Below are 18,494 nucleotides of genomic sequence, written 5' to 3'. Positions count from 1 at the left end.
TCTCAATGGTCATGAACTCCGAAGGTTTAGCACAATGGTCCCACTGGGCGTGCCAAAATGTTGATCCTAAAAATTACAAAACCTACGTGGCGCGCAGGCCGAGTAACTAATAAGCTAACTACGTCCTTCGGTCGAATGCGGGGCGTGCCAACTCGTCGGCCGAGCCTGGCCGAGGAGTAAAATCTGTTGATGTAGCTTTGAGCGCGTTGCTGACTTCTTTTAACTTGCGATTGCGACCGAGGAAGGAACACTCTCGGTCTCTGGGTTCTACAGCCTGAAGACAAGGCTGCTACTTCTGCGGAGTTCACAAATCGTCCGAGCCCGATTCGGTCACTGTGATTATATTCGTGAGAGTATAAGCACGTCGAATCGAGACCAAGGTGTATGGGCACAGGTACTCGAACGTGATATATGTCTTGATGGTAAACGTAGTTCGGCCGTCGGAATGCCGAACCCTGAAACTCACCTGTGAGTATCCAATCATAAAACCACTCGGCAACCAGTACGCCGAGCAATGTAATTCGTAACACCTAACTATGCCGAGAAAGCTTAGTAAGGTGACCTCTGCCAACAAAGGTTCGAAAACCTTCCTCGACCGAGACTTGGATAGATAATCGGTCGGCCTCGACGCAGTGCTGTTTATCCAAACTGAAGATGCTTCTTGGTCGGCTGATTCTGCGGCAGCAGTGCTGTTTATCCAAACTGAAGGTGCTCGCCGGTTGCTTCCACAGTGCTGTTTATCCAAACTGAAGGTGTGTCGGCAGGAAAAAGAAAAGGAAAAATCTCAAGGTGATTGAGAGGTTTTGCGCAGGGCAATTGTATGCTGAGTTGAAGGTCCCTTGAATGTTGCATGATCTCGTGTATTTATAATACCCCATTCCTTGAAACCTCCTCTGATTTGGATTGGGAGTCCTTGTCTCATTTCGATTCTGGTTCGAACAAACCTACTCCCACTGGGATTCTGAATCTTCCTCCCTTTGAGGCTTTATTTCTTGCTGGTCGAGAATCCTGGTCGCACCAGGATTTCCTCAATCCTTCCTATTTATCTGGACCTCTTGAGATAGGATTCGGCTGACCCTGCCAGCTGGCCCGGGTTTTATTATCCGGCCCATAGCATCTGTTATTACCTTGGGCCGAACACATATGACTGCTCGGCCTGCCCAAGATATTTTGGGCCCAAACAATTGGTTACAAAAGTTTATCTCCCATTCCGAGTCTTAGTATTGTTAACTTAAATTGGGAACGATTTTCGCACAAGCATATGATTTCTCTGGTGTCCCTATAACCTATAAAAGAAAAGGCAAGTAAGACATTGTCACACTTAGTGTGGTGAAGTACCTTCACGAGGGTGCTTCCGTCAAGGGTGGACAGACGAAGCAACCTGCAAGGTACAGAGTAAATATCGAAGGGCATTGATGTAGTACCGGCCTAAGAGCCTCTGATTTTTAAATTAGCAAAGTATGTTTAAGGCACCATGTGGGTGAGTTTAGTGGTAGAAAAGTGTTGAAAATTAATTAACGATTACTCTTAGAAGGGAGCAGAGTCTACCTTTTTATAGAGGCAAAGTTGGAGTTACTTTACTGAGATGGCCAATGTGGGATTAAATGAACTTAATTTGGTGTCGCCACTTGTCGTAAGGTGATTGGTCTCCAAGTTATAGGAAAATCTCCCATTGGGTATGGGTATAGCCAATGAGCAGCTGCACATGGCATTGCACCCACTTGTTTTGGGTCGGGTTAGCTTGTGTGCTTCGGAAAGAGTGCATTAGTAGGGTCCTTTTAGCGAGTTCATGATGCTTGACAGTTGATCGGTAGTTGGTGGTTTCAGAGTCAATGTAATATGGTACAAAATACATGATTCATTATTATAGACTTAATGTTGAAGAATCAGCGGATGAGTTGTAGTTAGGGGTGAAATGCCTCGAACCCAAAACTAGTTGGTTTTCCCTGTAATGCGTTAAGGCACAACAATTTATTCAACATCTAGGGGTAAGCACTGTTTGGGTGCGAGCCGCGATAGCGGTACCAAATAGAGGAAAACCTTAAATGCTACATATGACCTCAAAGTAATAGGGTTCAAGGTCGGCCAGTGAAACAATGGGGGGTAAGCTTCATCGTCGAGAGGGAAATAACCCGAATCACTAGCTAAGGCTCCTAAATGGCTGCTCAGTGGTAAAGGAGGTAGGGCTGCAGAGACAGCCATGAGGTTTGCCTAGAAATAGCCACCCTTGAAAGAATGTGTAATAGCTCATTGATTGAGCGTTCTTGCGGTGAAGATGAACGAGGCTAAGCGATCTGCTGAAGCTATGGTACGTAAAACTACATCGGTAGGGGAGCATTCCGCCTAGAAAAAAGCAACCGCGCAAGCAGCGCTGGACGATGCGGAAGCGAGAATGTCAGCTTGACTAATGTAAACATTGGTGAGAATCCAATGCCCCGAAAACCTAAGGGTTCCTCCATCATAAAAATTCAAAATTCTATTTGTAGTTTTCAATTTCAAAAATCATTTTGTATAACATCACCAAACAAGACCTAATTATCATCAATTCATGTTTTTAATTATTACGTACTTTTTCTTCAATTTCTGTTTAAATAAAAAAAAAAAAAAAGAGTTTAATAATTATGGCAAGAAACAACTCTTGTAAGTAGCTAGCTAGTTGCCATACTGATGCATATGACAAGACTATAATATTAACCCTTTTCAGATCATTAATTAATTGAAGGGTGTTTGTCGAACAAGGATGCTAATATATCTTTTCCACACCAGACAGCAGGAGACATGGATATTGACTCCAGAAGGCCTTATGCTCACGTAGAGTTAAGAGTAGAGGAAGAAACTACTACGTACAAAACTTACGTGGCATGCAGTCCATCACAGCAATGTCTTAGTAGAAAGAATCGGCGTACGTACAGTACCCTCCATCGGTCTATAAAGACCCTTAGCCATCAAGACAATCTCCAACCAGATTGAGAGAGAGCAATACATTAGTTGATCAAAATCAATTCGTACTACTGTCTGTACCAGCTTGCTTAGCTGAAAGCAGCAGTAGTGCTCTATAATTCCTATCGATGGCTGCACTTCCATGCAAGCACCTTGTTGTTGTGGCTTTCTTCTTGCTTTGTTTCATCTCTATCACAGCTCAAGGTACGTAAATTGTATACATCAAATATTTCTTACTAAAATTTTGTGTATAAATCTTAAATCTCTTGGACAATTTGCTATACAGTACTATAAATATATTCAAGAATGTGTTGTAATTTGTTGCAGGAAGGAGTTTGGGAGTGGTTAGTAAAAGGGCTGGTGACGCTTATCAGAAGAATGAGGATGATCAAGCAGTAGTACAGCAGGATGAGAGTAATGATTTACTGGCTATGGATTACACTCCAGCAAGAAAAAAGCCTCCAATCCATAACTAAATTAATATAGCAGTTTTCCAAAGAATGGTAAAAGGAGTATTAGTTTAGTCTCAAAAATGAGGAACTACAAAAAAGAAGGGAAAAAAAAAAAAACAAAAACAAAAGTGAGTATAAGTCTAGTCTCTATCCATGAATAGGGTTTAGATAAAGGTTTTCTGTAGTTAAATACCAAGCTTGCTTTATTATATTCAGTCAATAGTTACAATTGTATCGTTATCTTGTTTTTCTTCTTATTTTCGACACAAGCAAAATATGGTCCATGTATATCAGTACCTAGTTAAAAGCATTTGAATACATATGAGCACCACTAAATAAACACAACTTTTTTCAAATCTGAACAATATTAAGTTCCAAAAGAGGAAAAACATCTCCCAAGCTTTGCTAAACGTGAACAGACTCCTCAAAAGAGTCTGGGTGCGCGGTCTCCAAATTTTGTTTTCTAATGATATAGGATAGGTGTCATCAAGATCGAAATTTTTTGAATTTCGATCTTGTTGACTCCTATCCTATATCATTAAACACACCCTTTAGGTCTCGTTTGGTTCACCAGAATGTTAGAAGGGGAATGTGATTTGGACTCCTTTCCTAAACTATCTTGGAATGCAATGATTTTGAAAATTCCATTTTAGCGTTCGGAATGAGGATATGGTGCACATAATGGGCCTCGATAAAAAAATTTCTGGGGATTTCAACCCGGTCGAAGGAAAAAAAAGCATCCCGCACCAAATAAAATTACGAAGTACTATCCTCAAAGATAAGGTCTAGAATTATATCAGGAGATTCCTCAAACCATATAAGAGGATATCGCAACTCAGACTCATCCATGCTAATCGGTGCGCCACCTTGTTAGTCTCCCGTCTACTAAATACGATCTTCCACTTGGGCATTGAATGAATAATCAAGTGTCATTTACAATATTTCCAAAACGCGAGGAATCATCTTGACAATCATGTTGTAGGGCTGCCATGATGAGCAGCGCATCACCTTCAAAAACATGTCCTGAAGCTGCTTCTCCTTGACCAAAAGTGTCGTGTCTCGTGATGCCAAAGTCTCGGCCAACAGTGGGGAAGAGATAGCAATGTGCTTTCACGCCATGGCTGCCACAACTTCCCCCCTCCCGTTTCCAATCACCACCCCAACACCACCGATTTCCCGCTGTTCGTCCCATATGCCGCATCAAATTTACATTTTACCCATCCCAATTCCGGTTTCTTCCATTTTAACGGACTTCTGCTGCTGTGTATTTCTGTTTTACCATGTCATTGTTGGAATTCCTTTAACCAAGTGCCCTGCATTTCAAGTCCATAGGTTCTAGTGCCTTACCTTGCTACAAAAATGAATTCTGCTCTTTCCAAATGCTCCAAATAAGAACAAGGCATAAGTCGAAATTGTCTCTTGATAAATCACTAGCAAGTTTTGCCACCCAGTCCATCATATGCTCCCGTGTATCCGTTCTACTACGTAACCCCAGCAGACTTATGATCAAGGACAGTTTCTCATCAAACGTACCAAGGTTTCATCGTTGCCATTGCAGAACATACACGCATCGTCCATGGTGATTTTCTTTTTTCTCAAATTGTTCAGTGTTGGTAAGCATTCATACAGCAATGCCATACACAAATCTTCACTTTCTCAGGGACTCAAGCTCTCCATAAGGCCTTCCATAAGAATTTCCCCTCCATGGTGATCAATGAACCGCTACTCTCATGTCCATTGACATCTCCAACAAACCTTGATAAGTGATAAGCACTTTTTGTTGTGAACTTCTCATTCGGGTCCGCAGTCCAGAAGATATCAGGCGGTTTAAAAATGCTAAGAGGTATGCTTTGAATCAAACGAGCTTCCTCTTCCCAAAAAATACCATTTATAGCTTCCAATTTCCACGTGACTCCCCCTCCACTGAAATCAACTTTGCCACTGTAACAGACCGATCCATTCCTACAGGGATAAGACTAAGAACTTTGATAACGCTTTTCACCGGAGCCAAGAGGAAATTCATGTTAGGATAGTACCTGCCCTTGAAGATTTAGGAAGCAAGAGAGGACTGTTTGTGTATTAAGATCCTTAAAATCCAAGCAAAGCAAGTTGAAAGCATGAGGATCCTTAAATCCAAGGCCACCCTCACCCTTTGGTTTACATAAATTCTTCCAGCGAATCCAATGAATTGATCGCTTGCCTTGTTCTTTGCCCCACCAAATTTTTGCCACAATTTGTTTCCACTCATCACAGAAGGTTTTTGGTAACAAAAAGGTTTGCATGGTATATAGTAGACAGCTTGCGCCACAGTTTTTATCAAAATTTCTTTCCCCGCACTACTTTGGAGGCTTCCTTTCCAACCATTTAGTTTATTCCATAGTCTATCTTTTATATAGGCGAACATTTACTTTTTTCACTTTTCCCACATGGACTGGCAAGCTGAGGTAGCGACCACGGAAAATCACTCGCAGCAATACCAAGGCAATCCGCCAAAAGCTGCCCATCAAACTTGGTCAAATTCCCATTGAAAGCTACAAAACTCTTCAAATAATTAATTGCCTGCCCCCGAGACATCTTCAAAGATTTTCCACAAGTGTTTCACCTGCAATCATTCCTAAATTGTAGTCTGAGCAAAAATGAAATGGTCATTTGTGAACAGTAAGTGGTTGGTGCTCGCTTGCACTCTCACGCCTCTAATCCGCCCCTAGTTCTCCCAAGCATCAAATAGGACAGAAAACCCCTCCGTACATAACACAAACAGAAACAGAGATAGAGGATCACCTTGCTGAATACCACGCTTTGGATGAACGTATCCAACATGCTCACCATTTAAGTTAAAAGAATAGGATACGGTAGTTACACGCACCATCGCCAGATTGACATAACTTCCAAATGAGAACTAAAAGCATTGCAAATGAGAGTTTTGCATACCAATTCTTCGGACAAGCTTCTAGAAGGTAGACTTCAGCTATGACTTTGAGAAGAGGTCGGCAAGGTTGTCTTGGGGTCGGATTTGCTTGACTTCAACCTTTTGATGCTTTGCTAATGTGATGTAAACTCAATATGTTTGGCGTTGACAATGATGGATGAAAAACCACATGTACTTCAAATATGCTCACCAAGAGCTTTCTATGTTTCTGACATGTGGCGTAATAAGGTGTGGTGAGTCTTAGAATGATTCAAAGATTTCACATATAAGGTCTATGTCATGGACCTCTAAGATATTATGCTACCCTAATAATAAAGACATAACCATTTGGAAACATGCCTTATGCTAGTTTGATAAGTAACATGTATATACAAAACAAACAAGGAAAACATCATTCCGAGGATCTGAGGTAGTTGGATTCGCTAGAGATGCATATAGATAAGCCCAAATCCATAGTACCTTCAGGGTAGTAGAAATACGTCTTTAATGCCCCTTCAATGGCGGCGTGAAGGCATAGTGTTGCATCTTTACCAACAAATCAACAGTGAAGAAGGTGCCATTTCTAATGCAATGAGCTAAGTACAACAAGGCGCAAAGTTGAACTTAGATATGGAACTTCGGGTTTCACAACCTCTTCAAGAGTCTCATTTGCATCTAGTGTATGGATAGGTATACTAAAAAGGTAACACCTTAGGGGGTTAGCTCGAGCTCAAACTTATGGTCAAAACTTAAACGAGTTTTCCCAATACCCTTCAACTCAAATTCCATCTTCAAGTATGAGGCAGTTATCTCAAGCTATTCCAGTGTATTAGTGAGATCCATGTCATGAACATAAATTGCAACTCCAACAATTTGGAATATGACTTCTTAATTTAACACACAAGGGCATAGTTTATGTATATCCTGACTAATCAAACATTGACTTAGATGGATATACCACATATGTCCAGATTGCTTCGATTCGTAAAGTGAACGCCTTATTTGAATTAAGAGGGTGTTTTGTGGTCTACAACTATATGAACATATCCATGTAATTCTTCAGGAACTTATATGTAAATCTTCATATCAATACCCCCATGAGGAAATGTTAATCACATCTAGAATGATGCAATCAATCACAAGTCGTTTAAGAGAAACCTTTCCCATAAGGTATGCATTACATCACACTATTTCATTGATCTCATTACACTTCCTTTCCCACTTATGACACATCAAGGTTACCTTGGGCAATGTAGGAACGACAGACCCAAACACATTTTGATAAGGAATATAATTCAACATGAATTGTAATTTCACCAATTAGTTCTATATTATAATTGAACAATGGAACACGATTCAATATTGTCACTTTTCTTTTGTATCGGTAGCTACCATATAATTGAAACATCATCAATGATAAACGTATCCAATTCCATATCTCACCTAAACTAGTGTACTGGACCAAGAACTTCAAGCCCAATAGTAATCCGGATAAATCTCATGAGATGGAAATGATTGAGATAGCAATCGAGTGTGGATTCGTGTTAGGCCTTGTCCTTCCTCTTCTAAGGAAGTGGATCCTATGAACCGAATGATTTGTTGTGCTTCAGGCCAAGAACAGATTAATTGGCTATCCACCGATATACCAGACCGTCAAACAAAGACGCCAAAAATTCTTTCAAGGGAGGCACATCCTTCGGGGATGTTAACTTGATGTTTGTTAGGTATGTTTATCCTTGTAAACATGTTTGTAGCTGGGATATGATTGCGTCACTTTAACTAGATCACAGGAATGCATCTAGAGCAACATTCTGATAACTAAAATACATTGCACATGCTTATAATACTTGTGCAGTATAGGGATCAAGATAAGACATAGTGGGCAATGTTAGGTCGTACCCAGTAACCAACTATAACGTAAAATATGTTGGGTGGTGGGTCTCAAATGGACTAACATAGTTGCATACAAGAGTGCATAGCCTTAGTAAGAAACCAAAAGCTTGGTGCGTTCACCAAAGTTCAGGTGATCAATTTAATTGCGCTTTATGACCGATATGCCAGTCTTTTAGACTTTATGGGATAATTATGGTGGTGAACCTTTAAAGTAAAATCAGCCAGAAGGTTAGCAACAATGTGCATGGACAAACGTGTGACTATTATGATGATACATCAACCAAAACCATAAGTATTTACATGGTCTACATTTTGGTTGGATTAGTTCACAACTATTCCCTAAAATCCATTGTTAAAATAGGGTAATTTAGTATCTTTACAAGGGATGATATAGAAACCCAATTTCCCCAAGAGCAGGCTTGGCAAAGTGTGCTTGCAGGCACAAGATCCTTACTCCAGTTAATGAGATGTGTCATATAATACGTGGCATCATTGTTCGACCTAAGTGTCCCAAACGGTTGTGTTAAAGAAAGTAAAATGCTCATATCACTTGGCTCTAGGGTAATCACGTGTGGCGTATCCCAGTTGGGTGGCGACCTATTGGCCCTAAAACATAACTTCAGGCTTCATATTTTGGTGGTGGTGAAAAGATATTACACTATATTTTCTTCAATTGTTTCAAGCATAATCGTTGTTCTCTTGAATATCCTTAAGACTCAAAAACGTTCTTTCAGAACGGGGAGAATATAAAGCTTCTATAATAGTAATTCACTATCATTCATACAATAAGGAGTGACATCAAGGCCCTTAATCTAGTTGGATTGACCTGTATTCGTTATTAAAGAGGTGATTTAGGTATGAAGTTAGTGTGCATAGTAGCACATTCATCTAGACAACTAACATTTCCTACATTTATACCTAATCACGTGTTAATTGAATTTGATCACATGTATAAGAAACATGAATCAATTAACTCATACTTAAGGACAATATCCATAAGGTTATCCAGAACTAAAACAATCACTACACTTCAATCCGGGAACATAGGAAATTGTTCACAAATTAAACCAATGTCTACTAAGGGGATGCAATCAACATGGCCCTTCCATGTAAAATTCTGTTTTTCTAAATATTTTAGGTGGAGCAAAATTAATCTCACATATTGAATATGGGAATGGTACTCATCGACAACATTGATAAGGGCACAAACAAGTACATAAAAAATGATTTATTCCATCACAACGGAAATAGATAATGCAGGGTTGAGATTTGGGAATATTGTCTCTTATTCTTGAAGTTTTGATCTTATGTGCCAACGATCACGCTTCTAGCTATGATGCCACCCCTTGGTAGACCTTAATTCTACCACTATTCAAGAGCTTAGGTTTGGTACCCATGTCGCCACCCCCTATACCAATCTTAGAGATTTGGGCTTCATAAAATACATAGCATTTGCTTTGGCCAAATTGAGTGTTTTCAAGATAGTAGGGCGCAATTGATGAGATATCGTCAGGGAAAATGTTGTGCTGTTTAGTGGGCAACATGGTAGGAATCAAATCCAAGTGTTTTCGCTCTCTATGTTGCTACTTCAAGAGCATGTTAGAGGCATAGATGGATGAGCAAAATCTTCTCCAATCAAAATTCAATCAGATTCTATAAACTTTAGAATTCAACCTATTCACAAACGTAAACGTTTCAATCATGGCTTGCTTCAGGCAAGAGATCATCTTTCATGATTGAAATGGTCCGTAAAGGTAAGTAAAAGAGATGTGGAATCCTCTTCAATGAGGTATTTCCATTTGTAGTGCGTTAGGCATAAATTTTCGAATGAAAATCATGGTAGAGGCTATTTAGCTCTTTCACGCAATTGTTGGCTTCAATGGTTTCGCAGCTTTTCGTAATCAAGCGAAGTTTCATGTCTTGTATGATTGTATCCACATGAAGTAGTTTATGTCATAAACTTCCAAATTAGTGAAATTGAACGTGTAACGGTTTGACACTTCGCTGAATTGGGGAAACAAGATTGTGGTTGGTGTTAAAAGAAATAAAACCTCCATAAGCATTAGAGTTAGAACATTTGGGTTCTAAGACATGATTTTGATTAAACGGATTAATCATGGAGAACTTCGGGTCTCTACATGAGTGGTGAGTTTTAGGAAACTTCAAGTTTATATGGCACTTTTTTCAAAACTTCAGGTTCAGGTGTAAAAGTATGAACTTCAGGTTCATAATAGTTGCAAATAAAGACAATTTATAGAAGATAATATATATATATATATATATATATATATATATATATAAAGCATTAAAAACAACGGAACTTTAACGAAAAGCTCCCGGTATTGTTCACTTTAACGAAAAACTACATTTTTACACTAAAAAGTCAATCATGGTACTATTCACTTTACCCTTTATTTTGTCCTTATCGTTAAAACTCAAAATTTTTAAGCTCATTTTCATTAGTTTTCATTAAAAACAATTGTAGTGAGGTCAATAGTTTCGGGTCCTTTTGTGTGAAAGTTTAGGGAATGGTCCAAAAACGTGGAGCTTCAAGTCCAAAAATAAATAGATGGGTTGATAGAAGTCAGGCCCAAATATTAAGCTAAAAAAGGAAAAGTGAAAACCAAATCTCGATAAATAGATTTAGAGTTTCATATAGTAAATAGCGCCCAAAAGAAAATTGATTGATTGAGTTAACAGCCCAAAAAACAATTAAGAGCCCAAACTAGGTTGACGAGAAAAACAAAACAGTTAAAAAATAGGCCTAAACAGGGGCAAAAAAAACAAGAGTCCAAGACCAAAGCTGGCCTTGGTTGGATTCGGGCCGAGCGCAGGGAAGGCCCAATAGAATGCGGGTTCAAGCCGAGGACGAGCCCAATGCCAGTGGGTTTGTGTTGCGCCCAAAACATACAACGGCGAGCGTCGTGTGGAGTAAGGTTCGAACGAGAACCTCGAAGAACGCGACGGTGGAGATGGAATCCTCAACGTCAGGTCTCGGTGTTGATGGGATGGCGGCCGCAGGCGTCGAAGGCTGGTGACGTCTTGAAAGACGTCGACAAACTAAAATTGTGACTGGGGGACCCCTTCCAGTCGTCGTGAGTGGTAGTCACCAGGAAACGTCGAAATGTCGGTAGGGGTTCGACTTCAGGCAATCCCTAGGCTGGGTGACAGAGACGACAAAAAACGACGTCGTTTCTAGATCTTAGGTCAAGAGCGGCTCGGCTTGAGCTGCTAGAGCGTGGCTTAGCGCATGGCACAGCCCGGCTTGGAAAAAATTAGGGCTTTTTTTTCTTTTTTCTTTTCCTTTTTCTTTGCTTATTCACACATATTCAATTCACCACAATTATAACAGCAATAATGTAATATAATTGCAAAACAATAATTTGAGTAGAATATATAATTTGATGGTCGAAAATTAGGGTTCATGCTTAACGGTGAATGTTTCATGCAAATCAACTTGAAATATATAAGTTAGATCGTGTTTTAGAATAACCTAGATTAGGATAATGAATCTTGTGAACAAGTTTTGTACTAGAAAAAAATTTCAGTTGCTTGGCGCAACGATAGAAGCATGCTGACAACGTGTTATGGCCTATTTTACGAAAAAGAGAGAGATGACGAATGGCTTGAGGAATTCTCTGTCTTATTCCTCATGCTTTGTACCTTTATTTACTAAAGAATACAATTACATTCAGGAGCTATTTAAAAGACATTGTAAAATCCTACAGATAATCTACTTGGATTTACTAATTTAGGATTTTTGGACATCTCAATTTTGCATCTTAGCATTGAAGATGCTCTTAGAACCCTAAACAATAGTGAGCGACGTGAAAGAGAGTATCAATTCATCGGTTTGCGGCAAAGCTTTTGTTCAAGCTCAATAAAGCTAAATTGATAAATTTAGGCCTAAACAAGGCGCTGCGTGATTAAGAAAACGCAGCCGCAGAAGAAACAGAAAGCCGGAGCTCAATCAAATGTCCAAAATACCCGCCCGACCTATGATCCTTCACTAAAACACAGGACGGCAGAGAATGTCAATATGCTTTTTATCGTTACCATTATTGATTTTTCGTTTTCTATTCTTAATCTCACAGGTATTGTACATTTTCAACAATTCCTTTCGTGACAATTTCAAAACTAACCTTCATTCTTCAGCCTTCGTATTTTTCAAAGAAAGAAAGCTAGCTTCTGCAGCAAAAACATCTTCCTCTGAAGCCCTACACACTTCTGAATCTGAAAAGAATACCAGCACCAAGCAGCAGTGTCGACCTCAGACTCGTCACAAGGTTCTTCACATAAATCAGCTCTCACGCTTCTGTAAACGGTGTAGTGCCCACTTCCAGCTCTTCCAAAGTGCTCCACAATGGCAACAAGACGGTAGAGGCAAGTACTTGAAGGAACCACTTTGCAACTCTCAGTCAACTGCAAAAGGTATGCACACATTAATAATCAACCTAAAAGCTTTTACTCATCAAACGCCACAAAAAAGATCTAAAAAATGAAAAACAAATACAAGTTTTAGATGCAAAAAATGTTCTTTTATAAGGAAAAGCAAACACAAATTATTTTCAAATCAATCTGTATGCAAAAGCAGCAAAGTTTAAGTGCCTGATCTTCTGAGTGCATGTTCATGTCTGCATGCATGGTTTTTGAAAACCCTGCTGCTTCGGAAAATCTGGATTCTGCTGGTACATCTTTTGCATTTGCAGTGAATTGAGATACATCTGAAGCTGATTCTTCTGGGTAGATACGTCCTCTCGTTAATCCATAGATATGATTCAGCTTTATCTGATCATACTGCATATTGAACTGATTGGGAAAAGTTCTTGAGTTTCTATTTTGTCGCTGAACTTCCCCTTTTTTCATGTTTTCTTCCAAACTCTTTATTCCCACATCACTCGTCGTGAATCTCAAAAGGTCCAAAACCAACGGAAAAGAAATATGGCCCTACAATCATCAATACAGAATCGCACCACTATGACAAATATTTTAAACCAATTTACCCAGGAAATACATTCTCATGGATTGAGTAAAGTAAAGCACGAAATTTCAAACACCTGGAGTTTTACTAGTTCTCCAAACATATTGATTGAAACACGCTTTAGATGAACGCATAGAATCTGCAAGGACAAATCAGACCAATAGCAATTCTTAGAGATTGAATTATATATACCTAAAGACTTCTCAGGAAAATGAAGATCTCAAGATGCGCCAATGAAATACACGTGAGAAAAGAACCATAACAAGGGTGCAGTATGCAAAATATGAATAAAATTTACAAGAAACCTGTAGATCCTTTGCAACCAGATTTAGCGATGTTCATCATATAAAGGTAAGAAGAGAACCATAGCAAATAAGCTAATTTGTCCCGTTGAACAATTTTTAGCCTTGTTGGCTCAATGTCCAGATGAGACTTAACTTTTCCAACACAACCAAATCTACCCTAGAAATTGCATCTTTTGTATCACTATTTTCAGCAGATATTTAAATATGATGGCAGATGATATCAAATAACAATGACTATAAATCAATATTCCAGTTTTTTCTTTTGTTGGGTCAACCATAAACTGTGCTTTCCTTATTTTTCTTCTACTTTTTTTTTTTTTTTTCCAAGTGAATATGATGACAAAACATATAACAGAATGATGGATCCTATTACCAAAACTCAAGAATCAAAAAACCAGTTAATCCACTTTGGATTTATGCAAATTTGACAATTAATTTTGCAGAAGCTTCCCCAAAACTAACGTTTCTTGGTTAGGTTAGAAAAAACCAAATACAATATGAAAATTGTCTTGACCGTAATTTGTTAGTTACAATGGGCTTTCTTCAGATTATGGCAATACCTACATCTCTTGTCTGCACAACATTTTCCTTTGTTTTCTTATAACCATAATAAGCGGGATCCAAGAGCTTTTGAGATGCCTGCCTATTGCATGCCATTTTCCTTATTCATTCTTAGAAGATGTCAAAGCAGCTGAGGTACATGGTTTCCACATGATAGAACAAATGAAACCAAGTGTTCAAGTTATTGTGTCATGCCAAATAGTTCCAAAATCCGATTTATCTTTCTTCCCGTTGGTCTAGTTGACATCTGGAATTACCCCAGGTTTTATGAAAATAATAGAAGAATAAGAGAACAAACCTTTGGGCAACGAGCAATACTTATTTGCTTTAGAGTATATGAAAATTTATTTGACCAAGGTAGCTTATGTAGATGAATATGTCTTTGACAGTCACAGGAATCTTGCTCAGGGCATCTCTTAATCTTTTCAATCTCTTCCTGAAAAACAATCATATGAGTGGAGCAAAAAGCACTACAGAGGGCCACAGAAGGAGAAATGCGACAATTTTTATTTTTTTGAAAATAACTATCAAAGTCCCTAAAAGAGCATGTAGGACAGAAATTAGGTTATTTCACATGCAATGAAACTAGATGATATGGCAAGCAATCAAGAAAAGTGATTGGAGAATTTGTGATTCACATGTTAAAAGATTATTTGCTGCTGCCATATCCCGAAAGTGGATGTTTTGGACTTTTCAGGCTGTTCGGATTGACACAACTTTGATTTGGCATGTGTTTTGAGCCCACAATCTGGATTCGAAAAGAACGATGAGATCTACAAGACTTGTTGTTTCACGAGAAGCCCAGTCAGAATTTCGCCGGACCCCAGCATTTAATTTCCAAAAATGGGATCTTAATATTTTAGGATCTTGTTAATATTTTGTAATTTGTTTAATTCCTTTCTTATTTGGTTTCCAATGGTTTCTAGGTTAATAACATTACAAATAGGTCATCTTGGCCTTAGGCTTGGAACCTTATTCATTTTATCAATCAAATGGGAGTTTATTCTCTCTTTCTTCTTAGAGAATTCTCGGGTTTGCTATTTTTTTTTTTTTTTCTAGCCAAGGAATAACGTTTGAGCTTCCTTGTTATATCCACTGTGTCAAGTCTGGCGACACATCCAAGCACAAGTGATTTAATTTTAGTTTCCTGGTGATGAAAAGAATTTATGGAATTTAATAAATAGTCAAGGAGTGTTTTTAGTTTCCATATACCAATATGTAAGTTTTTGCACTATAAAAGATTATTAATGTATAGGCAAAATTCTTAAGTTTATTTAAGGAGGAGTATGAATTATTGATCATGTAATCTATAAATGGGACAGAACCTTTGTCTGCATCAGCAAACCTGGTTCAATATAATTGAGGTGATGTCAGTTTCTAAAGTATCCCATCAGTTTCCCTTTGATTTTCTTTTAGGAACCTAGGCTCTGACGGGTGTTGGAGTATCATCATTTCTTCACTTAATGTCAAAGAGGACCGTCTTTCTTTTCCTATTCGCATCAGACAAGAAAATAGAAGGAGAAGGAAAGGAACAGGAAGATGGAGTAACAGAAACCCTAATTCTGCTGCATTCATCATGTGGAAAATAAGGCTGTCAAGTTGCATATATTTATAATGCGAATAAAGGATTTACCTCATTTACTCCCATAGAAAATAAATACTTGACCGCCGCAATGTGCCAACAATGGTTACAGTGGTAATTCTCAACTTGTTCAGCAGCAGTGAACTGCTCCAGGCAATTCTCTAAGGTGCATCCAACCATCTAACAATGTACAAAAACGAAATTCATTAAGAATAAAAAGGAAAGGTAAAAGAGGAGACATTTTAGTTTAGAAGGAAGCAATCATATGAGCAGAATTCAAGTGAAAGGCTCAAACATACATAATATCAAAGAGTGAATACTTCAGTACACATACAATTGTGGCACCACCATTAAGGACTGGTGAAAGAGGCAAGCTGTGAAAAGATTCAAAGTTCAATGATATCTGCAAAATAAAGAGGCAAACTCTGAACTATCCACAATTGAATGATACCGTTAAAATAAAAAGAGAACCATGACTGAAGACTAGAACAATGGCAAGTGAAGGTAGGATATTGTCAACAAGTAACATTATTTATAAGATTCTACATCTAAGACACAAAATTGCATCCTACTAGGATGACTAAGACCGAAGGATGTAAAACTCGAAAGAATTTAAGGAACATTAGGCATGTGAAATTGACAAAAGTTCAAAGAAATTGATTTTGGAAACAGAAACAGTAGCACACCTACTAATCGCAAGAGTTACAAAGCAAAAAGGTGCAAATAAGTATACATGAGATCAAGTATAACTCAAATAAGTGCATAGTGTTCCTTCAGAAATTCATGTGAACCTGTGTTGAGCAACTTCGACACGCGAGGATGCTACGGAGAATTCCATCAAATGGCCCAAGGTAGTGTTGCTGCCATCTTGCCTGCTCACTCTGGTTCTCCATTCTCGTTGGAGTAATAATCCTACAATTAGAGGCAAAGAGTTCTGCTAAAGAACATTGATTTGGAAGATAACAATCTGAAAATTCTTTTCTTAAAGAGGACAGAAGATGAAGAAATGCTTCTGCTGCATCCTACGTGTACAAAATATTACTTATTAGATATTCAATTTTAACTGCTCAAGTTGTTATGGTATTTAGAAGACAGAGTAGCACCTGCTGGCTTGTAAGATCGAAATTCTGAATGTAAGCTTCCATCGCAAGCATCAATTTTCACGGACTTAATACAACTCTTCCTCCACCAACTACGCTTAGATCTACAGAAACATTATAAATTAGTTTGGAACACCTAATAGAATTATAGAAAAGCCAGAAAGTTATATTTTCTTAAGACGTGATGTCATTTGATGTCTTACTGAACCAAGCACTATACCTAAAGAGCATTCCAGTATACATGTTAAATCAAACACACTGCAAGCGATTCCAATAGGTTTGATTTTGATACTAACCTTCTAACAAAGCTGCCAATGCTATCGTAAGAGGAAAGCCATCAACCCGATCCTGAAATGCTGAGAACTCATATTCCTCTAAGACATTCTGGAGAAAGGGTTGAAAGTATGAACAGCTAGCCAGAGCCTGAAGATTACAAAATCCAACAGTTAGTCACACAAACCATTCTAATCTATAAAACATTTAAGCGTAATCGAATTCTAAATGGAATAAACACATATGGAATCAACTTCCATCTTCAAACACTTATAGGTGAACAAACACGAATGCGTACATATACACATGAACAACAACACATATGATGTTGTCTCTTATATTTCAAGACATGAATTAGCCTGATAGTGTGAGTGAACGTGCGTCCTCATTCGAGAACAACGGTCTTTGGCTCTGGAACTGAACCATTTCCTGAAAAAAAAAAATGATATGATTCAACCTCAAACCCATTGGAATGTAGTGGATAACAGCGGGGCCTGAGAATTGAACCCCTTCCGAAACTGTACAAGCTTCTTCCATAGCATACGGCTTTCTGGATATAGATGATGATCCCAAGTACCTGGATCAATCGAAAGTTTGATTCTATCAAAAATATCCAATTCTAACCAATATATCGGTCAATGAAACCCAAGGAATGCTCAACAATTGGGAATACCTGTAAAATAACATTTAGGAAACAATTATTTCCAAGATTTTGGAGGCCGGGTACCAAAGGCAGCTGCTTGGGAGAAGAAGTCTGAGTGTTTGGCAGCCACTCTAAGTGTAAGGTGTTTAGGATGCCGATTTTCGAGCCTTTGAGAGCAAGAACAAAGCCACCAGCAATACCCAGAAGAGCAGCCACAGATGAAATCAAGCTTGAACCAGAAATAGTCTTAAACCCTCGTTGGAATTGCCCAATCAAACACTTCAAATTTACCTCCCGTTCAAACTTCATCCTATTTCTATCTTAGCAAATACCACAAGGATTTACTGGTTTGCCGTCAAACCCTGCGACAAAACAATTGAAGAAACACCGGAAACACTGTTTCGCTCTCCCAGCGTGAAGGAAAATGTTTTTGATAGGCTCTCACAACTAAACAAACGTCCTCCACCTTTTCATGGTTATTATTGTCTTCGTAAACAGTAATCGGTACTGTTCGACTCAAAAAATAACAGTAAACACTTCGTAAATGAATTGTTTGGGCAATTGACATTAAAAAATTCATTTTAATTAATAAAAGTGATGTACGTCTATTTAACTTAAGAGTTATAGAGAACGGTGTAGCAAAGTGCACAGAGATTTTGGAGAATTTTAAGATACAATTTATGACTTCATTGTGTTTTTATTTATAGTAGTAAGAAGGTAAATTCATTATGCTTTAGTTATTACAATACAATCAGGAAATTATCTAAAAGATAAAGTATAATGATTACTAGGACTTACACAATCACATGTCTAACCTAATTAGAATTGCAACACTTTCCCTTGAGTGTGTAAATAC

General features: G+C 38.4%; 1 protein-coding gene and 1 pseudogene across 2 annotated transcripts; one reads left to right on the top strand and one right to left on the bottom strand.

The window, feature by feature from the left end:
* The first annotated feature begins 2,965 nt into the window (after positions 1-2,965).
* On the top strand, positions 2,966-3,702 carry RGF9 (root meristem growth factor). The gene is made up of 2 exons (XM_088684144.1): positions 2,966-3,144; positions 3,268-3,702. Exons 1-2 carry the CDS (start codon positions 3,069-3,071, stop codon positions 3,414-3,416), a joined length of 225 nt encoding a protein of 74 aa, XP_088540270.1. The 5' UTR covers positions 2,966-3,068; the 3' UTR covers positions 3,417-3,702.
* Positions 3,703-12,216: 8,514 nt separating this feature from the next.
* On the bottom strand, positions 12,217-18,073 carry LOC137720533 (ubiquitin carboxyl-terminal hydrolase 27-like; annotated as a pseudogene). The gene is made up of 10 exons (XR_015966125.1): positions 17,669-18,073; positions 17,019-17,145; positions 16,726-16,826; positions 16,414-16,644; positions 15,957-16,025; positions 15,674-15,802; positions 14,339-14,476; positions 13,251-13,313; positions 12,802-13,140; positions 12,217-12,615 (listed from the first exon to the last, which is right to left on the bottom strand). The product of XR_015966125.1 is annotated as a ubiquitin carboxyl-terminal hydrolase 27-like (transcript).
* Positions 18,074-18,494: the final 421 nt, after the last annotated feature.

The sequence above is a fragment of the Pyrus communis genome, chromosome 1 (assembly GCF_041283825.1).
Source record: "Pyrus communis isolate YQ-2024b chromosome 1, ASM4128382v1, whole genome shotgun sequence".
NCBI lineage: Eukaryota > Viridiplantae > Streptophyta > Magnoliopsida > Rosales > Rosaceae > Pyrus > Pyrus communis.
The sequence above is the reverse complement of the archived record's forward strand: the minus strand, read 5'-3'. Positions and strand labels throughout refer to the sequence as shown.